Source organism: Amia ocellicauda, chromosome 14 (assembly GCF_036373705.1).
Source record: "Amia ocellicauda isolate fAmiCal2 chromosome 14, fAmiCal2.hap1, whole genome shotgun sequence".
Lineage (NCBI taxonomy): Eukaryota > Metazoa > Chordata > Actinopteri > Amiiformes > Amiidae > Amia > Amia ocellicauda.
This window is the reverse complement of record NC_089863.1, coordinates 325,763-348,710: the sequence shown is the minus strand read 5'-3', so window position 1 is coordinate 348,710 and position 22,948 is coordinate 325,763. Positions and strand designations below refer to the sequence as shown.

General features: G+C 42.6%; 1 protein-coding gene across 15 annotated transcripts in view; it reads left to right on the top strand.

Moving 5' to 3' along the window:
- LOC136768173 (NLR family CARD domain-containing protein 3) overlaps positions 1-22,948 on the top strand; it is a 261,771-nt gene that overhangs the window by 151,139 nt on the left and 87,684 nt on the right. Inside the window, exons 1-6 of one of the 15 annotated variants that reach the window (XM_066722235.1) lie at positions 7,223-7,446; positions 8,297-8,413; positions 10,576-10,695; positions 13,780-13,899; positions 16,999-17,118; positions 19,275-19,620. The exons of 13 other annotated variants lie outside the window; for them this stretch is intronic. In XM_066722235.1, coding sequence (XP_066578332.1) covers positions 8,334-8,413; positions 10,576-10,695; positions 13,780-13,899; positions 16,999-17,118; positions 19,275-19,620 — 786 coding nt within the window. In that variant the 5' untranslated portion in view covers positions 7,223-7,446; positions 8,297-8,333. Of the gene's footprint in view, positions 1-7,222; positions 7,693-8,296; positions 8,414-10,575; positions 10,696-13,779; positions 13,900-16,998; positions 17,119-19,274; positions 19,621-22,948 lie in introns of those variants that run through there. One more of the 15 variants, XM_066722234.1, reaches the window with a different exon arrangement.

The window sequence follows — 22,948 nt, the reverse complement described above, 5'->3', positions numbered from 1 at the left end:
GCCACCTGACCGAACCATTTCCGGTCAGGTCGGGGGTCCGGCAGGGTTGTCCCCTGTCGGCCCTGCTGTACGTCCTCTGCTTGGAGCCGTTCATGCAGGCGATCCGCCGGGACGTCCGGGTGACAGGTTTCCATCTCCCGGGTTCCGGCGGAGAGCAACTGAAGGCCCTGGCCTATATGGACGACGTGGCCGTGGCCAGGGTCGAGGAACTGCTGGACGGCTTCTGCAGGGCGACGGGGGCCGCTGTGAACAAGGCCAAGAGCGAGGTCTACCTCTCCAGGGCATGGCCTGTCGGCCGGGGCCCGCCGACCGTGTTCCCTGTGAAGCCGTCTATCAAGGTTCTGGGGATCACGATCGACGGGACCAACACGGGCACCCGGAGCTGGGAGGAGGCCATAGCAAAGGTCCAAAGGAAGATCCACGGCTGGAGCACAAGGACCTTGACGATGGCTGGTAAGGTGCTGGTCGTAAAGGCCATCCTCTTCCCGATACTCCTCTACGTAGGAATGATCTTCCCCCCAGACAAGGTCATCGCAAAATTAGTGACCCGAATTATATTTCGGTTTGTCTGGGGGAGCAAAATGGAGAGGCTGAAAAGAGTGCAGATGGTGAAGGGTACCCTGGATGGAGGCAGGGGGGTCCCGGACGTTGTGCGGCTGATAAAGGCGCAGGGGCTGGCCTATGTGGTAAAGAACATCCAGGCTGCTGGCAAGAAAGTGAGTTTTATGAACCGCTTTTATTTTGCCAGCAGCCTGAGACCATTCGGCCTCTGCGCCATGGATAACACCAGGCCGCACTCGTGGGATCCCCCGCCGTTCTACAGGGCGCTCCGAGCCTTTGCGCTCGAAGTAGGCCTCCATAAAGTCGTGCTGGCCTCCTGGGATTACAAGACCATCTGTAGTCAGATGAGATCTACCCAGGAGACCAGCCGGATAGAAGATTTCCCTCCTGAAACCTGCCGGTTTATCTGGGCTAACGCTACGCACGTTTGCCTCACAAATACGCAAAAAGATGTCTCCTGGATGGCTGTGAGTCGGTGTCTCCCCACCCGAGTGTTCATGCACAGAAGGGGCATAGCTCCTTATGACACCTGCCCCTATAAGGGTTGCCTGGGGAAGGAGACGGAGGCTCACATCTTTAGTGAGTGCCCCTCCGCCCACAGGGTCTGGCTCCTGTTTTCTCCGTTCCTCCACAGGTTTGCCGTTCCTGCGCGGGCGACCGCCCAGCAGATCCTGTACGGTCCGGCCAGGGGAATTTCATCATCTACCCTGAGGTGCTGGTGGCGTGTCGTCTGCGCAGTGAAGCAGGCACTGTGGGAGGGACGGAACATCTGTTTGTTCAATAAGCAGGAGCTGGACCCGATCGTCATCGCGCGGAGGGGCATGGTGTTTGTAAGAGACTATGTCAATCTGGAGGTCCATCAGAGGGGCAAGGAGGAAGCCTACAAGAACTGGCGTATACAAGATCTGGGGGAGCTCAGGATCCCATGATGGGACCCACCTCCGGGGATGGTCAGTTCCCCCTGCTGGAGCCCAAGTCCAAGATCTTTTAAAGATTTTACGGATGATTGTTTTTAAAAAGATTTTAAAAACGAATCTTAATTGTTTTTAAAGATTTAGTTGTTTTTAAATCACATTGTTTAGGGTTTTTTGGTATAGTTTTGTTATATTCTGTTGTCAAATACATTGACCGATTTGGGTTTAATTTAAAATGCATTGGACCTTTTTTGTTTGTTTTTTATTTTTACTTTTTTAATTGTTTCTTTATTTTGTTCAATGCATTTTCAGTTATTTTCAATGTATTTGACTCTTTTGTTGGTGAGTAGTTTTTGCTTTTATCACGTTTGTTTTGTTGATTTGGGCACGTTTAATTTGAAGTTAATTGTTTTTGTTCTTGTTAAAATCACAGATTTTAAAAATTTTAAGTGATTTTAAGGACTGATATTTTAATGATTTTAATCACAAGTATTAAAAATTGAATTGTATTTATTGATGAAAAGAAAAATACTAAATTCAATAAAATAGTATTTTACTAATATGCCGGTGAGCATTGTAACGTAATCACGTGACGTCAGACAACACCCTGGAGGGGCGTGGCTAACCACATACAGCGTAAACCCAACACGAGTCTAATTTGAAGGGCACTATAAAATACAGGTTTGAGGAGCAGTAATGGCTGTATTTGGGCTACATTTGTATCTATGTTTTGTATTCATTGTACTGTAGCCAGTAATATTATTTTCTGTAGTATTGTATGGATTTTCATTATATGAAGCTAGAATGAGCTGAAACTTGAAATAAATTAAACTTGAAATAAATGCTTTAACTTGAAGTTTGTTGTCATGTTTCTTAAGGCGAGACACTACAGGCAAACATTGTGATTTCGCGTCCATATGTCAATTTTCTGGTTCTGGGATATTTGGCAAATAGACCTTTCATACTTTCATAATGTATACATCCATCACCAATAATATAAATCCTTGATTTGTGTATTTTTTCATCCCAAGTCGTCAATTGCACTTGGCATAAATATGGCTCCTGATAGCATTTCTCATGTAGAAATTCAGCCACTAATTTTAAAACTCTCCCTATCGAATCACATCTTTCAAACGCTTGTTTTGCAAGGCATATCATTAGCTACTCAATCTACGGCTATTTCCCTTCTATGCATTGTGCGTCGTGCTGAACTAAATACAAGTGAAACCCAAGCATACAAAAAATCCTATTACAAGTGTATTGTTTTAGAAGTTGTATATCAATAGTCAATTAATTTGTGTGACATAAACGGTCATATTTATGGAAAATACATTTTAATTGCATGTTTTTATCTGCCTTTTTCTCAAAATGACCTCTTTCTCATGCGCCAAATAGTTTTCCTCCGTGTTCAAAGTAGGTACAGTTACATTATTCCACACACTGGTTCTTAGGACTGATAGTCAGACGTGTCACAGGCATCTTTAAATATATTGTGTCAGTTTGGGCAGGGAGAGAGAAGAAGAGAAGAGGGAGAGGGACAGGAGGGGACGTATACGTCTCTCTCAGATGGGGCTGCACCACACTAGAGAGTGGGAGCACAGCAGGACAATTACTCTGGCCAGGAAGGTGTGGGACAGTGTGGTGCTGGAGAGACTGACAGCATCTGAGTGTGTGTGTGTGTGTGAGAGACTCACATCTCTCTCTCTGTTATTTTACGTAAGCAAAAATATAGAATTGTATTGTTTTGAGGTCATCATCGGTGAGAAACATTTCCAATTCACAACATGCTGTCTAACCTCCTCAGAAGCACTACTGCAGTATTGTGGTGATGTTCTCTTCTTGTGGCTGTTTTGTGAGCAGGGAGAGATCTACAGGTCAGGTTTTGTGTGGTGTGACATATAATGCCATCTAGTGACCAGATATCACAACACAATTGTGCTCTAGACTTCAGCTAAGAAAAGATGCTGTTGCTGCTAAAAGTTCCCTTTTTAGCCTTTACATGTACACTGATCAGCCATAACATTATGACCACCTGCCTAATATTGTGTAGGTCCCCCTTTTGCCGACAAAACAGCCCTGACCCGTCGAGGCATGGACTCCACTAGACCTCTGAAGGTGTGCTGTGGTATCTGGCACTAAGACGTTAGCAGCAGATCCTTTAAGTCCTGTAAATTGTGAGGTGGGGCCTCCATGGATCAGACTTGTTTGTCCAGCACATCCCACAGATGCTCGATTGGATTGAGATCTGGGGGAATTGAACTCATGATTCTTCAGACCAGGCCACCTTCTTCCATTGCTCCGTGGTCCAGTTCTGATGCTCACGTGTCCATTGTAGTCGCTTTTGGCAGTCAGCATGGGCACTTGCTGCCTAATATATCCCACCCACTGACAGGTGCCATGATAAAGAGATTATCAGTGTTATTCACTTCACCTGTCAGTGCTCATAATGTTATGGCTGATCGGTGTATATTTGTACATTGTATGTTTGTTTGTACATATGTGTGCTGATGCAAATGTTTACAAGACGGTGGGCTTAAGCCCGTGTTAGTGTGATGTTGTGCCAAGTGGGCTACAGTGAGGGGCACCCTTAACAAATCCATTAGTAACTATGTGATCCAGGGATCCTATCCAGTCTATTTTTAACACTAGAAGTGCCGACATTTCGAACTACCTTCAAGCCGGTCATTGTAAATGATAGCTCTTTAACAGCTGCAATATGACAAAGGAAAACCATAGTATAAAACTCAGAAGTTTTATTCATGAACTTCACATCCAACATTTACATAGCACAAATGTAGTATTTAAATTGAAATATCATAAAACATTAATATTATTGCTATAAATAACAACACACTTTATTCTAAACGCACACACTGCAGTCAAAACATGAACAACTATATAGCCTACAATGAGCAAAAAGCTCAAAAATGGCATACAATAAGAGAATGAAACAAGTGTATACATAAATATTGAAATAATGCTCAAAAGCAGTATTTTACAGTTCAAAAATAACTATTGCATTTATCAAAACATTTGTACACTAAACATTTTCAACATACAAAGCTACAGTGAATAAAATCGGTGTATTTCAATAAACTATTTACTATATATTTACCCTGCATACCTGACAGCTCGTACAGTCACACAGGACACGTTTCTGCACTTTCCCTGCATGAGCTCGTACCTCACACTGCATTTTGACAGCCTCTCCAGGTGACACTTTTACTCGACGAATATATAGCATCGCAATAAATGCTCCTCCGCTGATCATGTCCATGAATCACTCGGTGCCATTTGCACTCACAGTGTTTTCACAGCACTGGCACAAACCCACAAAAGATCTGTCATTCCCAGTATCACTGATGCCCCTGAATCAGTCATGTTCATATACATGGCATGTCCAAAACGAGCTCTCTTCAATCTCCATTTCCAATCCATGTTTGTTTGCGGGTAATCACTGTATCCACTCAATCTGACTACAGTTGTAAGAAACACCTGTAATGCTGTACAATCCGTGTGTTTTTCAAGCACATGAAAGACTGTAGAAAGGTAGAGATCGCCACTTGAGCGCCAGACTGACTGTATTGTAAAGGGCAGGCAGGATTATGGGTTATATTTGATTTATTATGTATTTAAATGACCGGTCAAAATAACCAGATTTTGACTATTCTAGGTAAATGTGTTTATAAATTATTTACTTTGCGTTTATGCAGCTAAAACGCAGTAGGTATGTTTAATACATATAGTTAGGAAAAGTCATGAACGGGTATGCGCAGTGTATTTAGGAACACAGAGTAATTCAAATTTTAATAACCAAAATGGTCAAATTGACCGGCTCGGCGCTTCTAGTGTTAAATGTTCTCAAATTGTCTCTTCAACCACATCGCTGGGGAGTTTGTTCAGATTGTGACACCTCTCTGTGTGAAGAAGTGTCTCCTGTTTTCTGTCTTGAATGCCTTGAAGCCCAATTTCCATTTGTGTCCCCGGGTGCGTGTGTCCCTGCTGATCTGGAAAAGCTCCTCTGGTTTGATGTGGTCGATGCCTTTCATGATTTTGAAGACTTGGATCAAGTCCCCACGTAGTCTCCTCTGTTCCAGGGTGGAAAGGTTCAGTTCCCTCAGTCTCTCAGTAGGACATTCCCTTCAGACCTGGAATAAGTCTGGTTGCTCTCCTCTGAACTGCCTCTAGAGCAGCGATATCTTTTTTGAAGTGTGGAGCCCAGAACTGTCCACAGTATCCAGATGAGCTCTAACTAGTGCATTGTACAGTCTGAACATCACTGCCCTTGTTCTCAATTCTACACTTTTGACAATATACCCTAACATTCGGTTTGCCTTTTTTATTGCTTCCCCACATTGTTTGGATGGAGAAGGTCTTTCTCATGCGTTACTTCATCTAGTTCTATTCCTCCCATAGTGTAATTATAGTGGACATTTTTGTTACCTGCATGTATTACCTTGCACTTGTCCACACTGAATTTCATTTGCCAGGTGTCGGCCCACAACTGAATATTATCTAAGTCCCTTTGAATAGCCTGTGCTGCAGAGATTGTATCTGCTGAGCCACCTATTTTAGTATCATCTGCAAATTTGACAAGTTTGCGAACTATCCCAGAGTCCAGATCATTAATATAGATTAGAAAAAGCACAGGCCCTAGTACTGATCCCTGTGGAACTCCACTAACAACCTCACTCCAGTTAGAAGCGACTCCTCTAATCGACACCCTCTGTTTCCTACACATCAACCAGTTCATAATCCATCTACTTACATTACCCTGAATGCCTACAGCTTCCAATTTGAGGGTCAGTCTTTGGTGTGGAACCTTATCAAAAGCTTTTTGAAAATCTGTATATCATATCATATGCTTTCACGTGATCTACAGCTGCAGTTGCAGTGACTCCCTTATTACTCTTACTACAGATTTGTAACTGCAAACGTATTATTTATAATGTACTTATCAGACGTCCTTAACCAGGCAAGTTACAGTTGAAACACAATACACACGTTTCACGATTAATCATCCAGATACAATATAGCAGTTATAATTGAACTAAAGTGTGCAGGTCTCAGTCATGGCGTTTATGGACGCATTTATTAAACCAGTCCTTAATGTTTTAGAGGAAACCCAGATTTGCTGTATTAATTTATTCATTAATGTATCTTGTAAATGGACACGTTAACTGAATAGTGTTCCTTCACACTGACTGTGTCTGGATTGTCCTGCACACATTCACACACACAGCCTGAACCCCGGCCAGCTGTCATACAATATTAATACATTATTATCCTCCAGTTTATTGTAACTAGTCAGCACTGCACTGGTCTGTGAATCACAGTGTTTAATGCACTGATATTAACTGTATCAGTCATTGTCTCTGTCCGTGGACAGGCACTTGAGATTATATAAATGTAATGTTAGCTAGAAAATTGTAGAAATTGTTAAATTATGTATCAAGGAAATAATATATAGATACAATAAAATGATTTAAATATACGATTAGAAAGCCAAAATGTGATATTAACGAACAGTGCACTTCAAAATTACTACTATTATTATTACTACTACAATTAAATACAGAGACAGATGACCAGAAAAGACTGCGTAGGTACTTTTTCATGCTGGCGCTGCAGTGAGTCCCATTGAGCGCCTGTATCTTCACCTGCACCCTCACTCTAGTGCGCTCTGTGACGTCAGCATCACGTCACACACAGTGCACTGTGTTGGGCAGCGGGCGGTTCGGACGCTCTAGCGGTCCCTGGATTCGTGTGGCCGGTCGGTGCGGGTGTGTGTGCGCTGTTGGACGTGAGGCCCAGTAACGTCTCTCTCTGACTGCCAGCGTCCGCAAATGTGTCCCATGTCGTGTCCCCCCATCCCTCCATCTCTACCGTCTTCTCTCAAATAGACGCGCAGCTGAAACGAGCGGTTGCGCATCTGACTGCAGTTCTCCACCGGCTGCGCATCCCCAGCAAGGTGTGCTTTGATACGACATGTTGTTTTGAGATACTAATTTAAAACCGTTTTAAACGCTTGTGTTAATGATTCACGGCACAAAGCGGGCCATGTCACTGAGGACTGAAACCCTCATTACACGCCGCCTCATCTGCGCAAACAGGAAACCCATGTCCTGTGACATTGAAATGCAAAGTGAAAGTAAAATATAAAGAGAAACAGGAGAAAGGAGACGGAATAATTCACTGCAGTCAGTTCAATAACCCAGTAAGTAGTTTAAATATTCAAGTGCGATAAACGTGATGGCTTTTAAAGCATCATCATCATCAATGTAAGGCTGGTTTTAAATGCAATACGCAGGATAAATGACAATATAATAGTATTAATTACTATTAATTACGTGCGCACTTCACTTCCTACAACAGGCCTCCTTGCACTTATTTGTTCTTTTGAAAATTCCCCGCATAAAACTTAAAATAAGCACTTAAACCGACCGATTAACATACTAACTGACTAAACTGTGGTATCTGATTTAGTTTTGAGTTGAAAGTGTCAAATATGTTACACTGGTTAAATGGAGATTTGGAGTGAAGTGTCCGGCCTACTTTTCATTGACTTTCATGAGTCTTAAACAGCCTCATTAATTCACTATAGCCAGTCTAACAATAGTGTGCCGATATTCAACGCCTAGTTAATGAGATTATATTCTCTGCTCTTCGCACTGTGTTTAAAACGTATTTCTTAAACAAACCAAAAAAAGAAAATCATGAGTTAGTCATAATCAGGGGTTTATTTTCTGAATCTTATTCAATGCAGCGTGTTAGACAGGAGTTGCTGTGTTGATGTGTCTGTGGCTGTGCTGTGTGTCCAGGTCACTGGCCGGGTCAGGACTCCTCTGTCAGCTGCTGATGGGGGCAGATTCCTCTAAGACGAGTCCCCCTGGGGAGCCTGAGGCTCAGGATGCAGCTGTGGGCCCCGAGACCAAGAGGTGAGAGGAGATGCAGGGGCAGCAGCCTGTGAATGTATAAGGGCACCTGTCAGTCTGATGAGCATCTACAGCGCCTTGAAAAACGATTCAGCCCCCAACACTTAATACACATTTTATGGTTTCAAATTCTGAATTTGAAATAGATTAACTTTGTTTTTTTCCCCCATTGACCTACAAACCCTTGAGTAACAAGTCAAATCATAATAAAAATTCCAAAAGCTTTCAATAATTTACAAATATCAAATTAAAAACGTATTCATACCCTTTATAATTGCAAGTGAAAGTTTGCTCAGGTGCGAGGTTACCTCAATAAGTCACAATTTGTTGATGGACTCCATCTGTGTAAAACATGAGTGGAGATTAACTAGATGCTCTAGATTAACCTCTCAGGATAAATATCGCTCTCTGTACGGTCCACAGTATGGTAGACTTTCAAAAGAAAGAATCAAACTGAAGATGAAAGAGCATCAAGAGGAGTACAAATCTGGAGAAGTGTACAAAATCAATTCATACAAATCCATTTCAAAGGCATTGAACATCCCTCGAGCTCCGTGGAAAACATATTAAACTAGCACCACACTGCCTGGATCAGGCCGCCCCGGACAAGAAGGGCACGTCTTAGGGAAGCTACTGGCCAGTGGCTGAGATGGACGAAGATGTTCGTGTTTCGACAGTCTCAAGGCATTGCACATGAAGGGCCTTTGTGGCAGAGTGACAGAGCGGTTTGTGTGGGGCAGATCAAACTCTGCACCCAGCCAGGTAACACCATCCCCACCGTAAAGCACGGCTGTGGCAGCATCATGGTAGGGGGATGCTGTTCAGGAGAAGGGACTGACAGTATTGTCAGGATTGATGGGAGGATGAATGGCTCACTATACAGAGAAATCCTGGATAAAAACCTGCGCCTGCGCCAAAAAACTCAAACTGCGAAGGAAGCTTGTCTTTCAACAGGACAAAGATCCAAGAGGCTTATATGAAGAAAATAGATGTCTTTAAGTGGCCCTGTCACAGTCCTGACCTTAATCCAATCGTCAATACTGACACTTTGCAAGGAGAATTGGGCAAATATTGCTGCATCACGGAGACGTTTCCGAAAAAAACTGGCTGTAATAGCTGCCAGAGGTGCTTCAACTAAGTATTGACCTAGGCCCTAGGGGGATGAAAATATAACATTTCATTGTATTTTTTTTATTTTGTATTATTATTATTATTATTATTATTATTATTATTATTATTATTATTATTATTATTATTATTATTATTATTTTACTATTATGATTTTGTTTTTTTGGGGGACTGTGGGAAGAGGAATGTGTGACTCAAGAATAATTCCCAATCTAATGCATCAACATCCCAGGCTGTGGGAGTTTTAATGTGGAGAACAATGTGGGGCTGAATACTTTGTCCAGGTGCTGCACTGTGATGTGCTGGAATGAGTGTTTATGTGTGGTTCAGTGAGGGTCTGTTTCTTCATGCTGACCATCATTTGACACATGTCTGTGTGTGTGTGTGAGTGTGTGTGTGTCTGTGTGTGTGTTTGCCCTGGTTAGTTTACACTGACTGGTCACAGCCTCATAGATGAATGGTGTTGTGCACAGTCATACAACTAGACAGAGTTACACTGTCAACAGGACTCGTATATTGTACTGGTGAGAATCTGTGAGTGTGCAATGAAAAGGAAACAGGGGTCGACTCAATCTGATGTGGAGTTACAGTTTTGCAGTGTCTTGATAGGGGACATCTTTTGTCCCTATGATTGCCCCAGACTCTGTGCTCTCATTGTTCTCATTCCTACCCTGGGTCACTTGGGCCCTGGACCCAGATACACCTGCCACCTGCCAGCCCTGTGTGCAGTCAGTGCCTTTGCTCATTGTTGTGCTGCTCATTGTGACACAGAGATCATCTCTCACACACATCATACACTGAAGCACAGCAGTGCAGGTTGTGTCTGTGTTGATTTGAGAGTCAGCAGAGCCCAGTGTTGTGCTTTAAGTGCCAGATTGAGGAGGTCAGGCTGGTTTGCAGCAGCAGTGCTTCACATTGTCATCACGGGGGGCTTGCTGTGTCATTGAGGCCCTGCATTGTTATCCTCTGATTTGACCCGATTGTCCAGCTGTGTAGACGGAGGTTAAATGCAGGCCTGTGTCCATGTGTGTTCACAGGGTCCCACTGCAGAGAGCAGAGTCTCCGGTGCCCAGCTGTGTGTCCATGAGGAGTGAGAACTCAATGGATCGCCCAGTTACCGTCAGACAAGAGCCCTTCTCCCCCCCCCCCGACCCAAGGTGAGGGTTCAGTTTATATTGCACATCCATATCTAAGAGTGTTGTCACTGCTGGTCCTGTGGCTCTTTCAGACAGAGTGGTAATCATGATGTTCTAACAATGTCCCCTTTTTTAACAGTGGCCTGATAGAGAAATATCCAGCACTACACTGTTCTTGTCTTGATTGGCTAATGATTTAAAGTAAATCTTGTTGAAATGTTCAATATAAAAGTTGAGTAAAGTCCACCATAAGAGTTCCTAAGTGTAGTGTAAATATGCGTTGTGTGCACTGCAGTTTACTGCTAGTGTGCTTCTCTGCACTTCTGTGCCATAAGGGAAGGCATGGCCGTGTTGGAAAGGGCGGCTCAGGGCTGCTCAACAGGATGGGTCACACAGCGCCGTGTCTGTTCCTCCAAACGACGCGTCTGTTTGATTCTTGTATCTGACTTTATTAGATATGCAAGTATTGGATTAACACTAATAGTAAGTCAACATTGAAATCAAAGAAACATGCATTATCAATACACGTGTGAATGCACATTTGCAGTTATCCATGTATTATTATTAGTATTATTTATGCCAAGAAATAAAAATAATAATTATAATAATTATTATTGTTTTTATTATTACAGGGGTTTCAGGGTTTAGCCCTTTTCATGAATTCCATGAATACAGAGCCAATGCGAAACAGCAAAGCATATTTTCCCATTAGAAATGATGTAAAATGCATTAGTGTTACCAAGGTCCAAACAAGTGACATTCAAAACTTGAAATTAATGTAGTAAAGACTATTTATTAACTTGCATCTTCAAATGTAAATGAATACACAAGTTAGTGTAAGAAAGATCTTTAAATGCAAAATGCACAATACTTAACATGTTGGTATTATATATCAGATATGTGAAACCTGACACAGAGCAGCATTTTCAAATATTCTGATCTTGTGTTTAAATGTCATCCTGTTCACAGAATTAACTGTATTTAAAAAGCACATTTTTATTTTAAATTGGTTACATTTAAGCAGTATGTAAAAATCAATTTTGTAAGGAATCCACAGGATGGCAGTGAATCAATGAGATGTTTATTAGACAATTGTAATAAAATACTCTAGAGCAGGGCGGTCAAACATACCAAAACAACAGTAAAAATTGCAAGGAGAAATGGGCAAATATTGCTCCATCACGGTGTTGTCACGGTTGCCTCGTGAGAGGACCGTAAAGCTAATAGAGAAAGGACCCAAGTGCAGAGCGACTACACTGAGCAGACAGAAACCAAGGAGAATCTAATAGCGAGGTGGAGGTCACAGGCAAAAGGTCGAAGTCCAGGAGGTCAATAGAAACAGGTACAGGACAAGGGGCTAAGGAGGACAAGGGGCTAAGGAGAACAAGGAACCAGGAGACAACGGCTCGGTGAAGCAGATAGATCTGACAACACTTTGCCCAGAGTGAGGGCAGTGAGGGGTTTATAAAGGAGAGCAGAAACTTAGAAGACAAGAGCAGGACCAATGAGAACAAAGGACAGAAGCAGAAGTGCACAAGGGTGCACCACACTGCCTGGATCAGGCCGCCCCGGACAAGAAGGGCACGTCTTAGGGAAGCTACTGGCCAGTGGCTGAGATGGACGAAGATGTTCGTGTTTCGACAGTCTCAAGGCATTGCACATGAAGGGCCTTTGTGGCAGAGTGACAGAGCGGTTTGTGTGGGGCAGATCAAACTCTGCACCCAGCCAGGTAACACCATCCCCACCGTAAAGCACGGCTGTGGCAGCATCATGGTAGGGGGATGCTGTTCAGGAGAAGGGACTGACAGTATTGTCAGGATTGATGGGAGGATGAATGGCTCACTATACAGAGAAATCCTGGATAAAAACCTGCGCCCCTCTGCCAAAAAACTCAAACTGCGAAGGAAGCTTGTCTTTCAACAGGACAAAGATCCAAGAGGCTTATATGAAGAAAATAGATGTCTTTGAGTGGCCCTGTCACAGTCCTGACCTTAATCCAATCGTCAATACTGACACTTTGCAAGGAGAATTGGGCAAATATTGCTGCATCACGGAGACGTTTCCGAAAAAAACTGGCTGTAATAGCTGCCAGAGGTGCTTCAACTAAGTATTGACCTAGGCCCTAGGGGGATGAAAATATAACATTTCATTTTTTTAAATTTATTTTGTATTATTATTATTATTATTATTATTATTATTATTATTTTACTATTATGATTTTGTTTTTTTGGGGGACTGTGGGAAGAGGAATGTGTGACTCAAGAATAATTCTCAATCTAATGCATCAACATCCCAGGCTGTGGGAGTTTTAATGTGGAGAACAATGTGGGGCTGAATACTTTGTCCAGGCGCTGCACTGTGATGTGCTGGAATGAGTGTTTATCTGTGGTTCAGTGAGGGTCTGTTTCTTCATGCTGACCATCATTTGACACATGTCTGTGTGTGTGTGTGTGTGTGTGTGTGTGTGTGTGTGTGTGTGTTTGCCCTGGTTAGTTTACACTGACTGGTCACAGCCTCATAGATGAATGGTGTTGTGCACAGTCATACAAATAGACAGAGTTACACTGTCAACAGGACTCGTATATTGCACTGGTGAGAATCTGTGAGTGTGCAATGAAAAGGAAACAGGGGTCGACTCAATCTGATGTGGAGTTACAGTTTTGCAGTGTCTTGATAGGGGACATCTTTTGTCCCTATGATTGCCCCAGACTCTGTGCTCTCATTGTTCTCATTCCTATCCTGGGTCACTTGGGCCCTGGACCCAGATACACCTGCCACCTGCCAGCCCTGTGTGCAGTCAGTGCCTTTGCTCATTGTTGTGCTGCTCATTGTGACACAGAGATCATCTCTCACACACATCATACACTGAAGCACAGCAGTGCAGGTTGTGTCTGTGTTGATTTGAGAGTCAGCAGAGCCCAGTGTTGTGCTTTAAGTGCCAGATTGAGGAGGTCAGGCTGGTTTGCAGCAGCAGTGCTTCACATTGTCATCACGGGGGGCTTGCTGTGTCATTGAGGCCCTGCATTGTTATCCTCTGATTTGACCCGATTGTCCTGCTGTGTAGACGGAGGTTAAATGCAGGCCTGTGTCCATGTGTGTTCACAGGGTCCCACTGCAGAGAGCAGAGTCTCCGGTGCCCAGCTGTGTGTCCATGAGGAGTGAGAACTCAATGGATCGCCCAGTTACCTTCAGACAAGAGCCCTTCTCCCCCCCCCCCGACCCAAGGTGAGGGTTCAGTTTATATTGCACATCCATATCTAAGAGTGTTGTCACTGCTGGTCCTGTGGCTCTTTCAGACAGAGTGGTAATCATGATGTTCTAACAATGTCCCCTTTTTTAACAGTGGCCTGATAGAGAAATATCCAGCACTACACTGTTCTTGTCTTGATTGGCTAATGATTTAAAGTAAATCTTGTTGAAATGTTCAATATAAAAGTTGAGTAAAGTCCACCATAAGAGTTCCTAAGTGTAGTGTAAATATGCGTTGTGTGCACTGCAGTTTACTGCTAGTGTGCTTCTCTGCACTTCTGTGCCATAAGGGAAGGCATGGCCGTGTTGGAAAGGGCGGCTCAGGGCTGCTCAACAGGATGGGTCACACAGCGCCGTGTCTGTTCCTCCAAACGACGCGTCTGTTTGATTCTTGTATCTGACTTTATTAGATATGCAAGTATTGGATTAACACTAATAGTAAGTCAACATTGAAATCAAAGAAACATGCAATATCAATACACGTGTGAATGCACATTTGCAGTTATCCATGTATTATTATTAGTATTATTTATGCCAAGAAATAAAAATAATAATTATAATAATTATTATTGTTTTTATTATTACAGGGGTTTCAGGGTTTAGCCCTTTTCATGAATTCCATGAATACAGAGCCAATGCGAAACAGCAAAGCATATTTTCCCATTAGAAATGATGTAAAATGCATTAGTGTTACCAAGGTCCAAACAAGTGACATTCAAAACTTGAAATTAATGTAGTAAAGACTATTTATTAACTTGCATCTTCAAATGTAAATGAATACACAAGTTAGTGTAAGAAAGATCTTTAAATGCAAAATGCACAATACTTAACATGTTGGTATTATATATCAGATATGTGAAACCTGACACAGAGCAGCATTTTCAAATATTCTGATCTTGTGTTTAAATGTCATCCTGTGCACAGAATTAACTGTATTTAAAAAGCACATTTTTATTTTAAATTGGTTACATTTAAGCAGTATGTAAAAATCAATTTTGTAAGGAATCCACAGGATGGCAGTGAATCAATGAGATGTTTATTAGACAATTGTAATAAAATACTCTAGAGCAGGGCGGTCAAACATACCAAAACAACAGTAAAAATTACAAGGAGAAATGGGCAAATATTGCTCCATCACGGTGTTGTCACGGTTGCCTCGTGAGAGGACCGTAAAGCTAATAGAGAAAGGACCCAAGTGCAGAGCGACTACACTGAGCAGACAGAAACCAAGGAGAATCTAATAGCGAGGTGGAGGTCACAGGCAAAAGGTCGAAGTCCAGGAGGTCAATAGAAACAGGTACAGGACAAGGGGCTAAGGAGGACAAGGGGCTAAGGAGAACAAGGAACCAGGAGACAACGGCTCGGTGAAGCAGATAGATCTGACAACACTTTGCCCAGAGTGAGGGCAGTGAGGGGTTTATAAAGGAGAGCAGAAACTTAGAAGACAAGAGCAGGACCAATGAGAACAAAGGACAGAAGCAGAAGTGCACAAGGGTGCACCACACTGCCTGGATCAGGCCGCCCCGGACAAGAAGGGCACGTCTTAGGGAAGCTACTGGCCAGTGGCTGAGATGGACGACGATGTTCGTGTTTCGACAGTCTCAAGGCATTGCACATGAAGGGCCTTTGTGGCAGAGTGACAGAGCGGTTTGTGTGGGGCAGATCAAACTCTGCACCCAGCCAGGTAACACCATCCCCACCGTAAAGCACGGCTGTGGCAGCATCATGGTAGGGGGATGCTGTTCAGGAGAAGGGACTGACAGTATTGTCAGGATTGATGGGAGGATGAATGGCTCACTATACAGAGAAATCCTGGATAAAAACCTGCGCCCCTCTGCCAAAAAACTCAAACTGCGAAGGAAGCTTGTCTTTCAACAGGACAAAGATCCAAGAGGCTTATATGAAGAAAATAGATGTCTTTGAGTGGCCCTGTCACAGTCCTGACCTTAATCCAATCGTCAATACTGACACTTTGCAAGGAGAATTGGGCAAATATTGCTGCATCACGGAGACGTTTCCGAAAAAAACTGGCTGTAATAGCTGCCAGAGGTGCTTCAACTAAGTATTGACCTAGGCCCTAGGGGAATGAAAATATAACGTTTCATTTTTTTAAATTTATTTTTTATTATTATTATTATTATTATTATTATTATGATTATTATTATTATTATTATTTTACTATTATGATTTTGTTTTTTTGGGGGACTGTGGGAAGAGGAATGTGTGACTCAAGAATAATTCCCAATCTAATGCATCAACATCCCAGGCTGTGGGAGTTTTCATGTGGAGAACAATGTGGGGCTGAATACTTTGTCCAGGCGCTGCACTGTGATGTGCTGGAATGAGTGTTTATCTGTGGTTCAGTGAGGGTCTGTTTCTTCATGCTGACCATCATTTGACACATGTCTGTGTGTGTCTGTGTGTGTGTGTGTGTGTGTGTGTGTGTGTGTTTGCCCTGGTTAGTTTACACTGACTGGTCACAGCCTCATAGATGAATGGTGTTGTGCACAGTCATACAAATAGACAGAGTTACACTGTCAACAGGACTCGTATATTGTACTGGTGAGAATCTGTGAGTGTGCAATGAAAAGGAAACAGGGGTCGACTCAATCTGATGTGGAGTTACAGTTTTGCAGTGTCTTGATAGGGGACATCTTTTGTCCCTATGATTGCCCCAGACTCTGTGCTCTCATTGTTCTCATTCCTACCCTGGGTCACTTGGGCCCTGGACCCAGATACACCTGCCACCTGCCAGCCCTGTGTGCAGTCAGTGCCTTTGCTCATTGTTGTGCTGCTCATTGTGACACAGAGATCATCTCTCACACACATCATACACTGAAGCACAGCAGTGCAGGTTGTGTCTGTGTTGATTTGAGAGTCAGCAGAGCCCAGTGTTGTGCTTTAAGTGCCAGATTGAGGAGGTCAGGCTGGTTTGCAGCAGCAGTGCTTCACATTGTCATCACGGGGGGCTTGCTGTGTCATTGAGGCCCTGCATTGTTATCCTCTGATTTGACCCGATTGTCCAGCTGTGTAGACAGAGGTTAAATGCAGGCCTGTGTCCATGTGTGTTCACAGGGTCCCACTGCAGAGAGCAGAGTCTCCGGTGCCCAGCTGTGTGTCCATGAGGAGTGACAACTCAATGGATCACCCAGTTACCTTCAGACAAGAGCCCTTCTCCCCCCCCCCCGACCCAAGGTGAGGGTTCAGTTTATATTGCACATCCATATTTAAGAGTGTTGTCACTGCTGGTCCTGTGGCTCTTTCAGACAGAGTGGTAATCATGATGTTCTAACAATGTCCCCTTTTTTAACAGTGGCCTGATAGAGAAATATCCAGCACTACACTGTTCTTGTCTTGATTGGCTAATGATTTAAAGTAAATCTTGTTGAAATGTTCAATATAAAAGTTGAGTAAAGTCCACCATAAGAGTTCCTAAGTGTAGTGTAAAAATGCGTTGTGTGCACTGCAGTTTACTGCTAGTGTGCTTCTCTGCACTTCTGTGCCATAAGGGAAGGCATGGCCGTGTTGGAAAGGGCGGCTCAGGGCTGCTCAACAGGATGGGTCACACAGCGCCGTGTCTGTTCCTCCAAACGACGCGTCTGTTTGATTCTTGTATCTGACTTTATTAGATATGCAAGTATTGGATTAACACTAATAGTAAGTCAACATTGAAATCAAAGAAACATGCATTATCAATACACGTGTGAATGCACATTTGCAGTTATCCATGTATTATTATTAGTATTATTTATGCCAAGAAATAAAAATAATAATTATAATAATTATTATTGTTTTTATTATTACAGGGGTTTCAGGGTTTAGCCCTTTTCATGAATTCCATGAATACAGAGCCAATGCGAAACAGCAAAGCATATTTTCCCATTAGAAATGATGTAAAATGCATTAGTGTTACCAAGGTCCAAACAAGTGACATTCAAAACTTGAAATGAATGTAGTAAAGACTATTTATTGACTTTGCATCTTCAAATGTAAATGAATACACAAGTTAGTGTAGCAACGATCTTTAGAAGCAAAATGCATAATACTTAACATGTTGTTGGTATTATATATCAGATATGTGAAACCTGACACAGAGCAGCATTTTTAAATATTGTGTTTAAATGTCATCCTGTGCATATAATTAACACTGTATAAAAATAAAAAATTACATTGTTACAATGTTAAAAACTGGTTACATTTAACCATGTATGTGAAAATCCTTTTTGTAAGGAATCCACAGGATGGCAGTGAATAAATAAGATGTTTATTAGATAATGGCAATTTAATACTCTACATCAGGGGTGTCAAACAGAAAAAAGCAAATGAAAGAGCACATGACACTGCAATGTTATTATGCTTAAAAAAATGTTATGTCCCGCATGAAGTACATCGAGCAGATCGGTGTGATCAATTATAGTTCGAGACCTCAAGACCGAACAGAGAGTCCATGTGTGGGACTCATTTAATGAATCAGTGAATATTAATTAAATACTAACTAATATGCAAGTATAACAGGTTAAATTGCCTACTGAACAATGTAGTTAATTACTAGATATGATGCCTTTTTGTCTGATCCTATGGTACAATTCCACCGTGCCACTTCTGTGACTATTGAATTTGTAATGATTGATGCCTTGTACTTCTCTGTATTTTTGCACTTTGTTTGCACTTATGTTGTAAGTCGCCCTGGATAAGGGCGTCTGCCAAGAAATAAAAATAATAATAATAATGTAGTGTGGAAACAGGGTGAGGCGCTTTCCAAAGGGTGCCTTGTTTAATATAGTTTGTTTGTTGTTACAAACTATTGTCTGTAAGGGTGTAGGCGTTGCTGGTCCTCCCCTCTCTGCATTACTGTTCCCAGTAGAGCATGACTGTCGTCCTTGCTCCTGGGCAGCCTGGATGTGGCTAAATCTATCCTGAGCTGGTTCAAGTTGAGGCCCCTTTAGCAGGTGTTGCCTCATGGCAGGCTTCCTTACCAATCCACTGCCCAAATCCTTTGCGACGGATTGGTTATTAGGGAACCCCTCATCCCTGTGCTTTCAACTTGAAAGATAACGATAGGTTGTTGGCAATGCCCAAAAGCTGTAAAGTCTCTCGTGAGAAGAGAAAATTCCAGTGTGTGCGTCAGCAAATACAGAAACGGGAAACAGGAAGGGACTGTTTGTGTGACACACATGGGCCTGTAGGCAGTTTGGATAGAAACATGTTTTGTATGAGATTCCATGGAAACAGTCTTAACCCCTTTGGGCAGTGGTTTATTTCTCACACATCTGGGATGACATATGCAAGCTATCGTTTGCCCCAATACAGTTATGTTACTGACAAATTACTGATCTCTTCAATTCACTCAGGGCATTTACACAAAGGTATCTGGAGAGCACTGATGTGGAAATGTCGGCTCACAGCTATGCCATGCCTGGACTCGTGGCCTGTGATGTGTGCACTGGGAGGAAGAGCAGAGCTGTGAAATCCTGTCTGACCTGCGCTGCCTCCTACTGTGAAACTCACGTGCGGCAGCACTACACAGCGCCAGCCCTGCAGACACACAGACTGGAGGACACGACTGGAGACCTGGAGCCCAGACTGTGCCAGCAGCACCGCCGAGCTCTGGAGGTGTTCTGTCAGACTGACCAGAGCTGGATCTGCAGCCTGTGTGCCGTGCAGGAGCACAACGGCCATGATATTGATGTGGATCAGGTAGGCAGCTCCAGTCACTCACCTGCTATCTGAACTCCGCTGAGTATTTATTATTTCTGTCTACAAGGTGTATCGATTTAATGTTTTATCCTGCTGGTTGTGACAGAAAGTCTGACTCCAATTACAGTATTTATTAGGAGTATTCATCAGGTACATGAGCTCCTTACATGTGGCATAACCCCTCTATGAAATCAGTACAGTGAAAACCTCCCACATTGGGATACCTGGACTTTTGGCCTAGTGGGATTATCTAGTGCTGTGCCAGTAAACGGTATACCGCTGCACCACGGTGTTACACCCTCACTGCGGTGAAAAATTATTTATCGTCAATACAAGCAATTTCTTTTCTTTAAATATATTTGTCTATATTCGTCTATCATTCAAAAAGTGGCGTATTCTGCAGACGTCTGGGGAAGAAGGCAAATTCTTTGGCAAATTCCGCGATCACGGATTTCTGAGGGACTACTTAATGGTCAGTTAGTTCATTAATGTTTAAAAACTTTAATATTTTATTTTATTTTCGATTAATTAATGACTATCTACTTACTTTTTATATACCAAAACCTCTTTCATTTACGAATGTTGAAGTCATCATTTGTTCTGTCAGTTAGTAAAAACTCTGGGAGAACAGCTGATCACAGTCAGGAAATGTGAAACCGCTGATTGGAGAGACTTGTTTATCACGCAGACACACACTGTATATAAAGGTTTATGTGTTAGTTCTCATTTGAATGAATCTGTGTGTCCTTCATCAAAAGTGCATGTAAAATGTAAAAAGAAAAAAAAAGTTTAAACTTTTTAATTTATTTATATAATCACTGGTGCAGATCATATTAATAAAAGTTAGCAATACTACATTAATATTAATATTTTCAGTACTATTTAAAATTCAACAGATATCGTACAACAGGTATAAATTAATACATAATTGCAAATAAAACTTATTTGGTCTCAAATTAGCACCATAAGTAACAGATTCAATATATATCATAAACGAGAAATAAAGTTGAGAAAAAATGGATGTTGAAATCTAAAATAAATCAATCAAAAGCAAAATGTAAAGAAAAAAACTTGAAAGCAAGTAATTGTAAATCAAGAGCAAAACTCAAATTGAGTCCATTTCACTCACGCACTTGCCTGGAGTCGCTGCCTCTGGTTGCGATTCTGCAATCTATGCTTTCGCAGCTGATTTCTTTGGGTTCGTGAGGGCGGGGTTTAGAGGGAGGCGTAGATCATGGGTCTCCTTTGGTCCACTGGGTTTGAGTGACAGTTCTTCCTAACCCACACAGTGAGCAGGGTGGGATGGTAATCGATTGTCACGGTTTCAACAGCACCGCCGATTCTAGCAACTCTTTAGAAACATCCTGTATGTGTTACACAGCCCTTCTGTCAAAAGCTGGAAAATCCCCACGCTGGATCCTACCGCCTTCTTCAAATATCCTCCTCCCCATACAGCACTGAAACAAAACACAGGATTCACCTGCTACATATGCAGAGTAAAATATTTAATATCATGTTCATATAACCTCAGATAACACAGTGCAAGACACATAATTTAGCAAAAGCCAAATGGAGGGGGCATCATATTCATGAAGAGCATTGTGATGTCCCAGTTTATGTTTAGGTAAGAAACACACACACACACACACACACACACACACACACACACACATATACATATACACTCACCTAAAGGATTATTAGGAACACCTGTTCAATTTCTCATTAATGCAATTATCTAACCAACCAATCACATGGCAGTTGCTTCAATGCATTTAGGGGTGTGGTCCTGGTCAAGACAATCTCCTGAACTCCAAACTGAATGTCTGAATGGGAAAGAAAGGTGATTTAAGCAATTTTGAGCGTGGCATGGTTGTTGGTGCCAGACGGGCCGGTCTGAGTATTTCACAATCTGCTCAGTTACTGGGATTTTCACGCACAACCATTTCTAGGGTTTACAAAGAATGGTGTGAAAAGGGAAAAACATCCAGTATGCGGCAGTCCTGTGGGCGAAAATGCCTTGTTGATGCTAGAGGTCAGAGGAGAATGGGCCGACTGATTCAAGCTGATAGAAGAGCAACTTTGACTGAAATAACCACTCGTTACAACCGAGGTATGCAGCAAAGCATTTGTGAAGCCACAACACGTACAACCTTGAGGCGGATGGGCTACAACAGCAGAAGACCCCACCGGGTACCACTCATCTCCACTACAAATAGGAAAAAGAGGCTACAATTTGCACAAGCTCACCAAAATTGGTGACTGGAAAAATGTTGCCTGGTCTGATGAGTCTCGATTTCTGTTGAGACATTCAGATGGTAGAGTCAGAATTTGGCGTAAACAGAATGAGAACATGGATCCATCATGCCTTGTTACCACTGTGCAGGCTGGTGGTGGTGGTGTAATGGTGTGGGGGATGTTTTCTTGGCACACTTTAGGCCCCTTAGTGCCAATTGGGCATCGTTTAAATGCCACGGCCTACCTGAGCATTGTTTCTGACCATGTCCATCCCTTTATGACCACCATGTACCCATCCTCTGATGGCTACTTCCAGCAGGATAATGCACCATGTCACAAAGGTCGAATCATTTCAAATTGGTTTCTTGAACATGACAATGAGTTCACTGTACTAAACTGGCCCCCACAGTCACCAGATCTCAACCCAATAGAGCATCTTTGGGATGTGGTGCAACGGGAGCTTCGTGCCCTGGATGTGCATCCCACAAATCTCCATCAACTGCAAGATGCTATCCTATCAATATGGGCCAACATTTCTAAAGAATGCTTTCAGCACCTTGTTGAATCAATGCCACGTAGAATTAAGGCAGTTCTGAAGGCGAAAGGGGGTCAAACACAGTATTAGTATGGTGTTCCTAATAATCCTTTAGGTGAGTGTATGTCTCCAGTCCACCTTTTACAGCGACTAGGATTTTTCTTACTATCTTACCTGCTACAGTAAAATAGACATTACTTTCTTTCCTACATTAACAAGATTATTATTATTATTTATTTTGTATTTTATTATCCACAGACAAAGACAGTATCCCACACTCAATTCCAGGCCACCCCCCGGATGAACACTTAACGCACGCACAGACGTGCACTGTACTGTGCGAGTTTTCTCTCCCAGCCGCTACTTGTAAAGAGACATTTTTAACACTGCAGTCTGACCCATAAACTCTGCATTACGCACACGACCCTGTGGGATTTGGAGCCTTTCTTTTACCCGCTACAGTAGAAGGAGACCATACAGACACACATATATGAGTCTTTATTTTACCCGCTACAGTAAAATAGACCGTACAAACAACTGGTTGACAAAACAAAC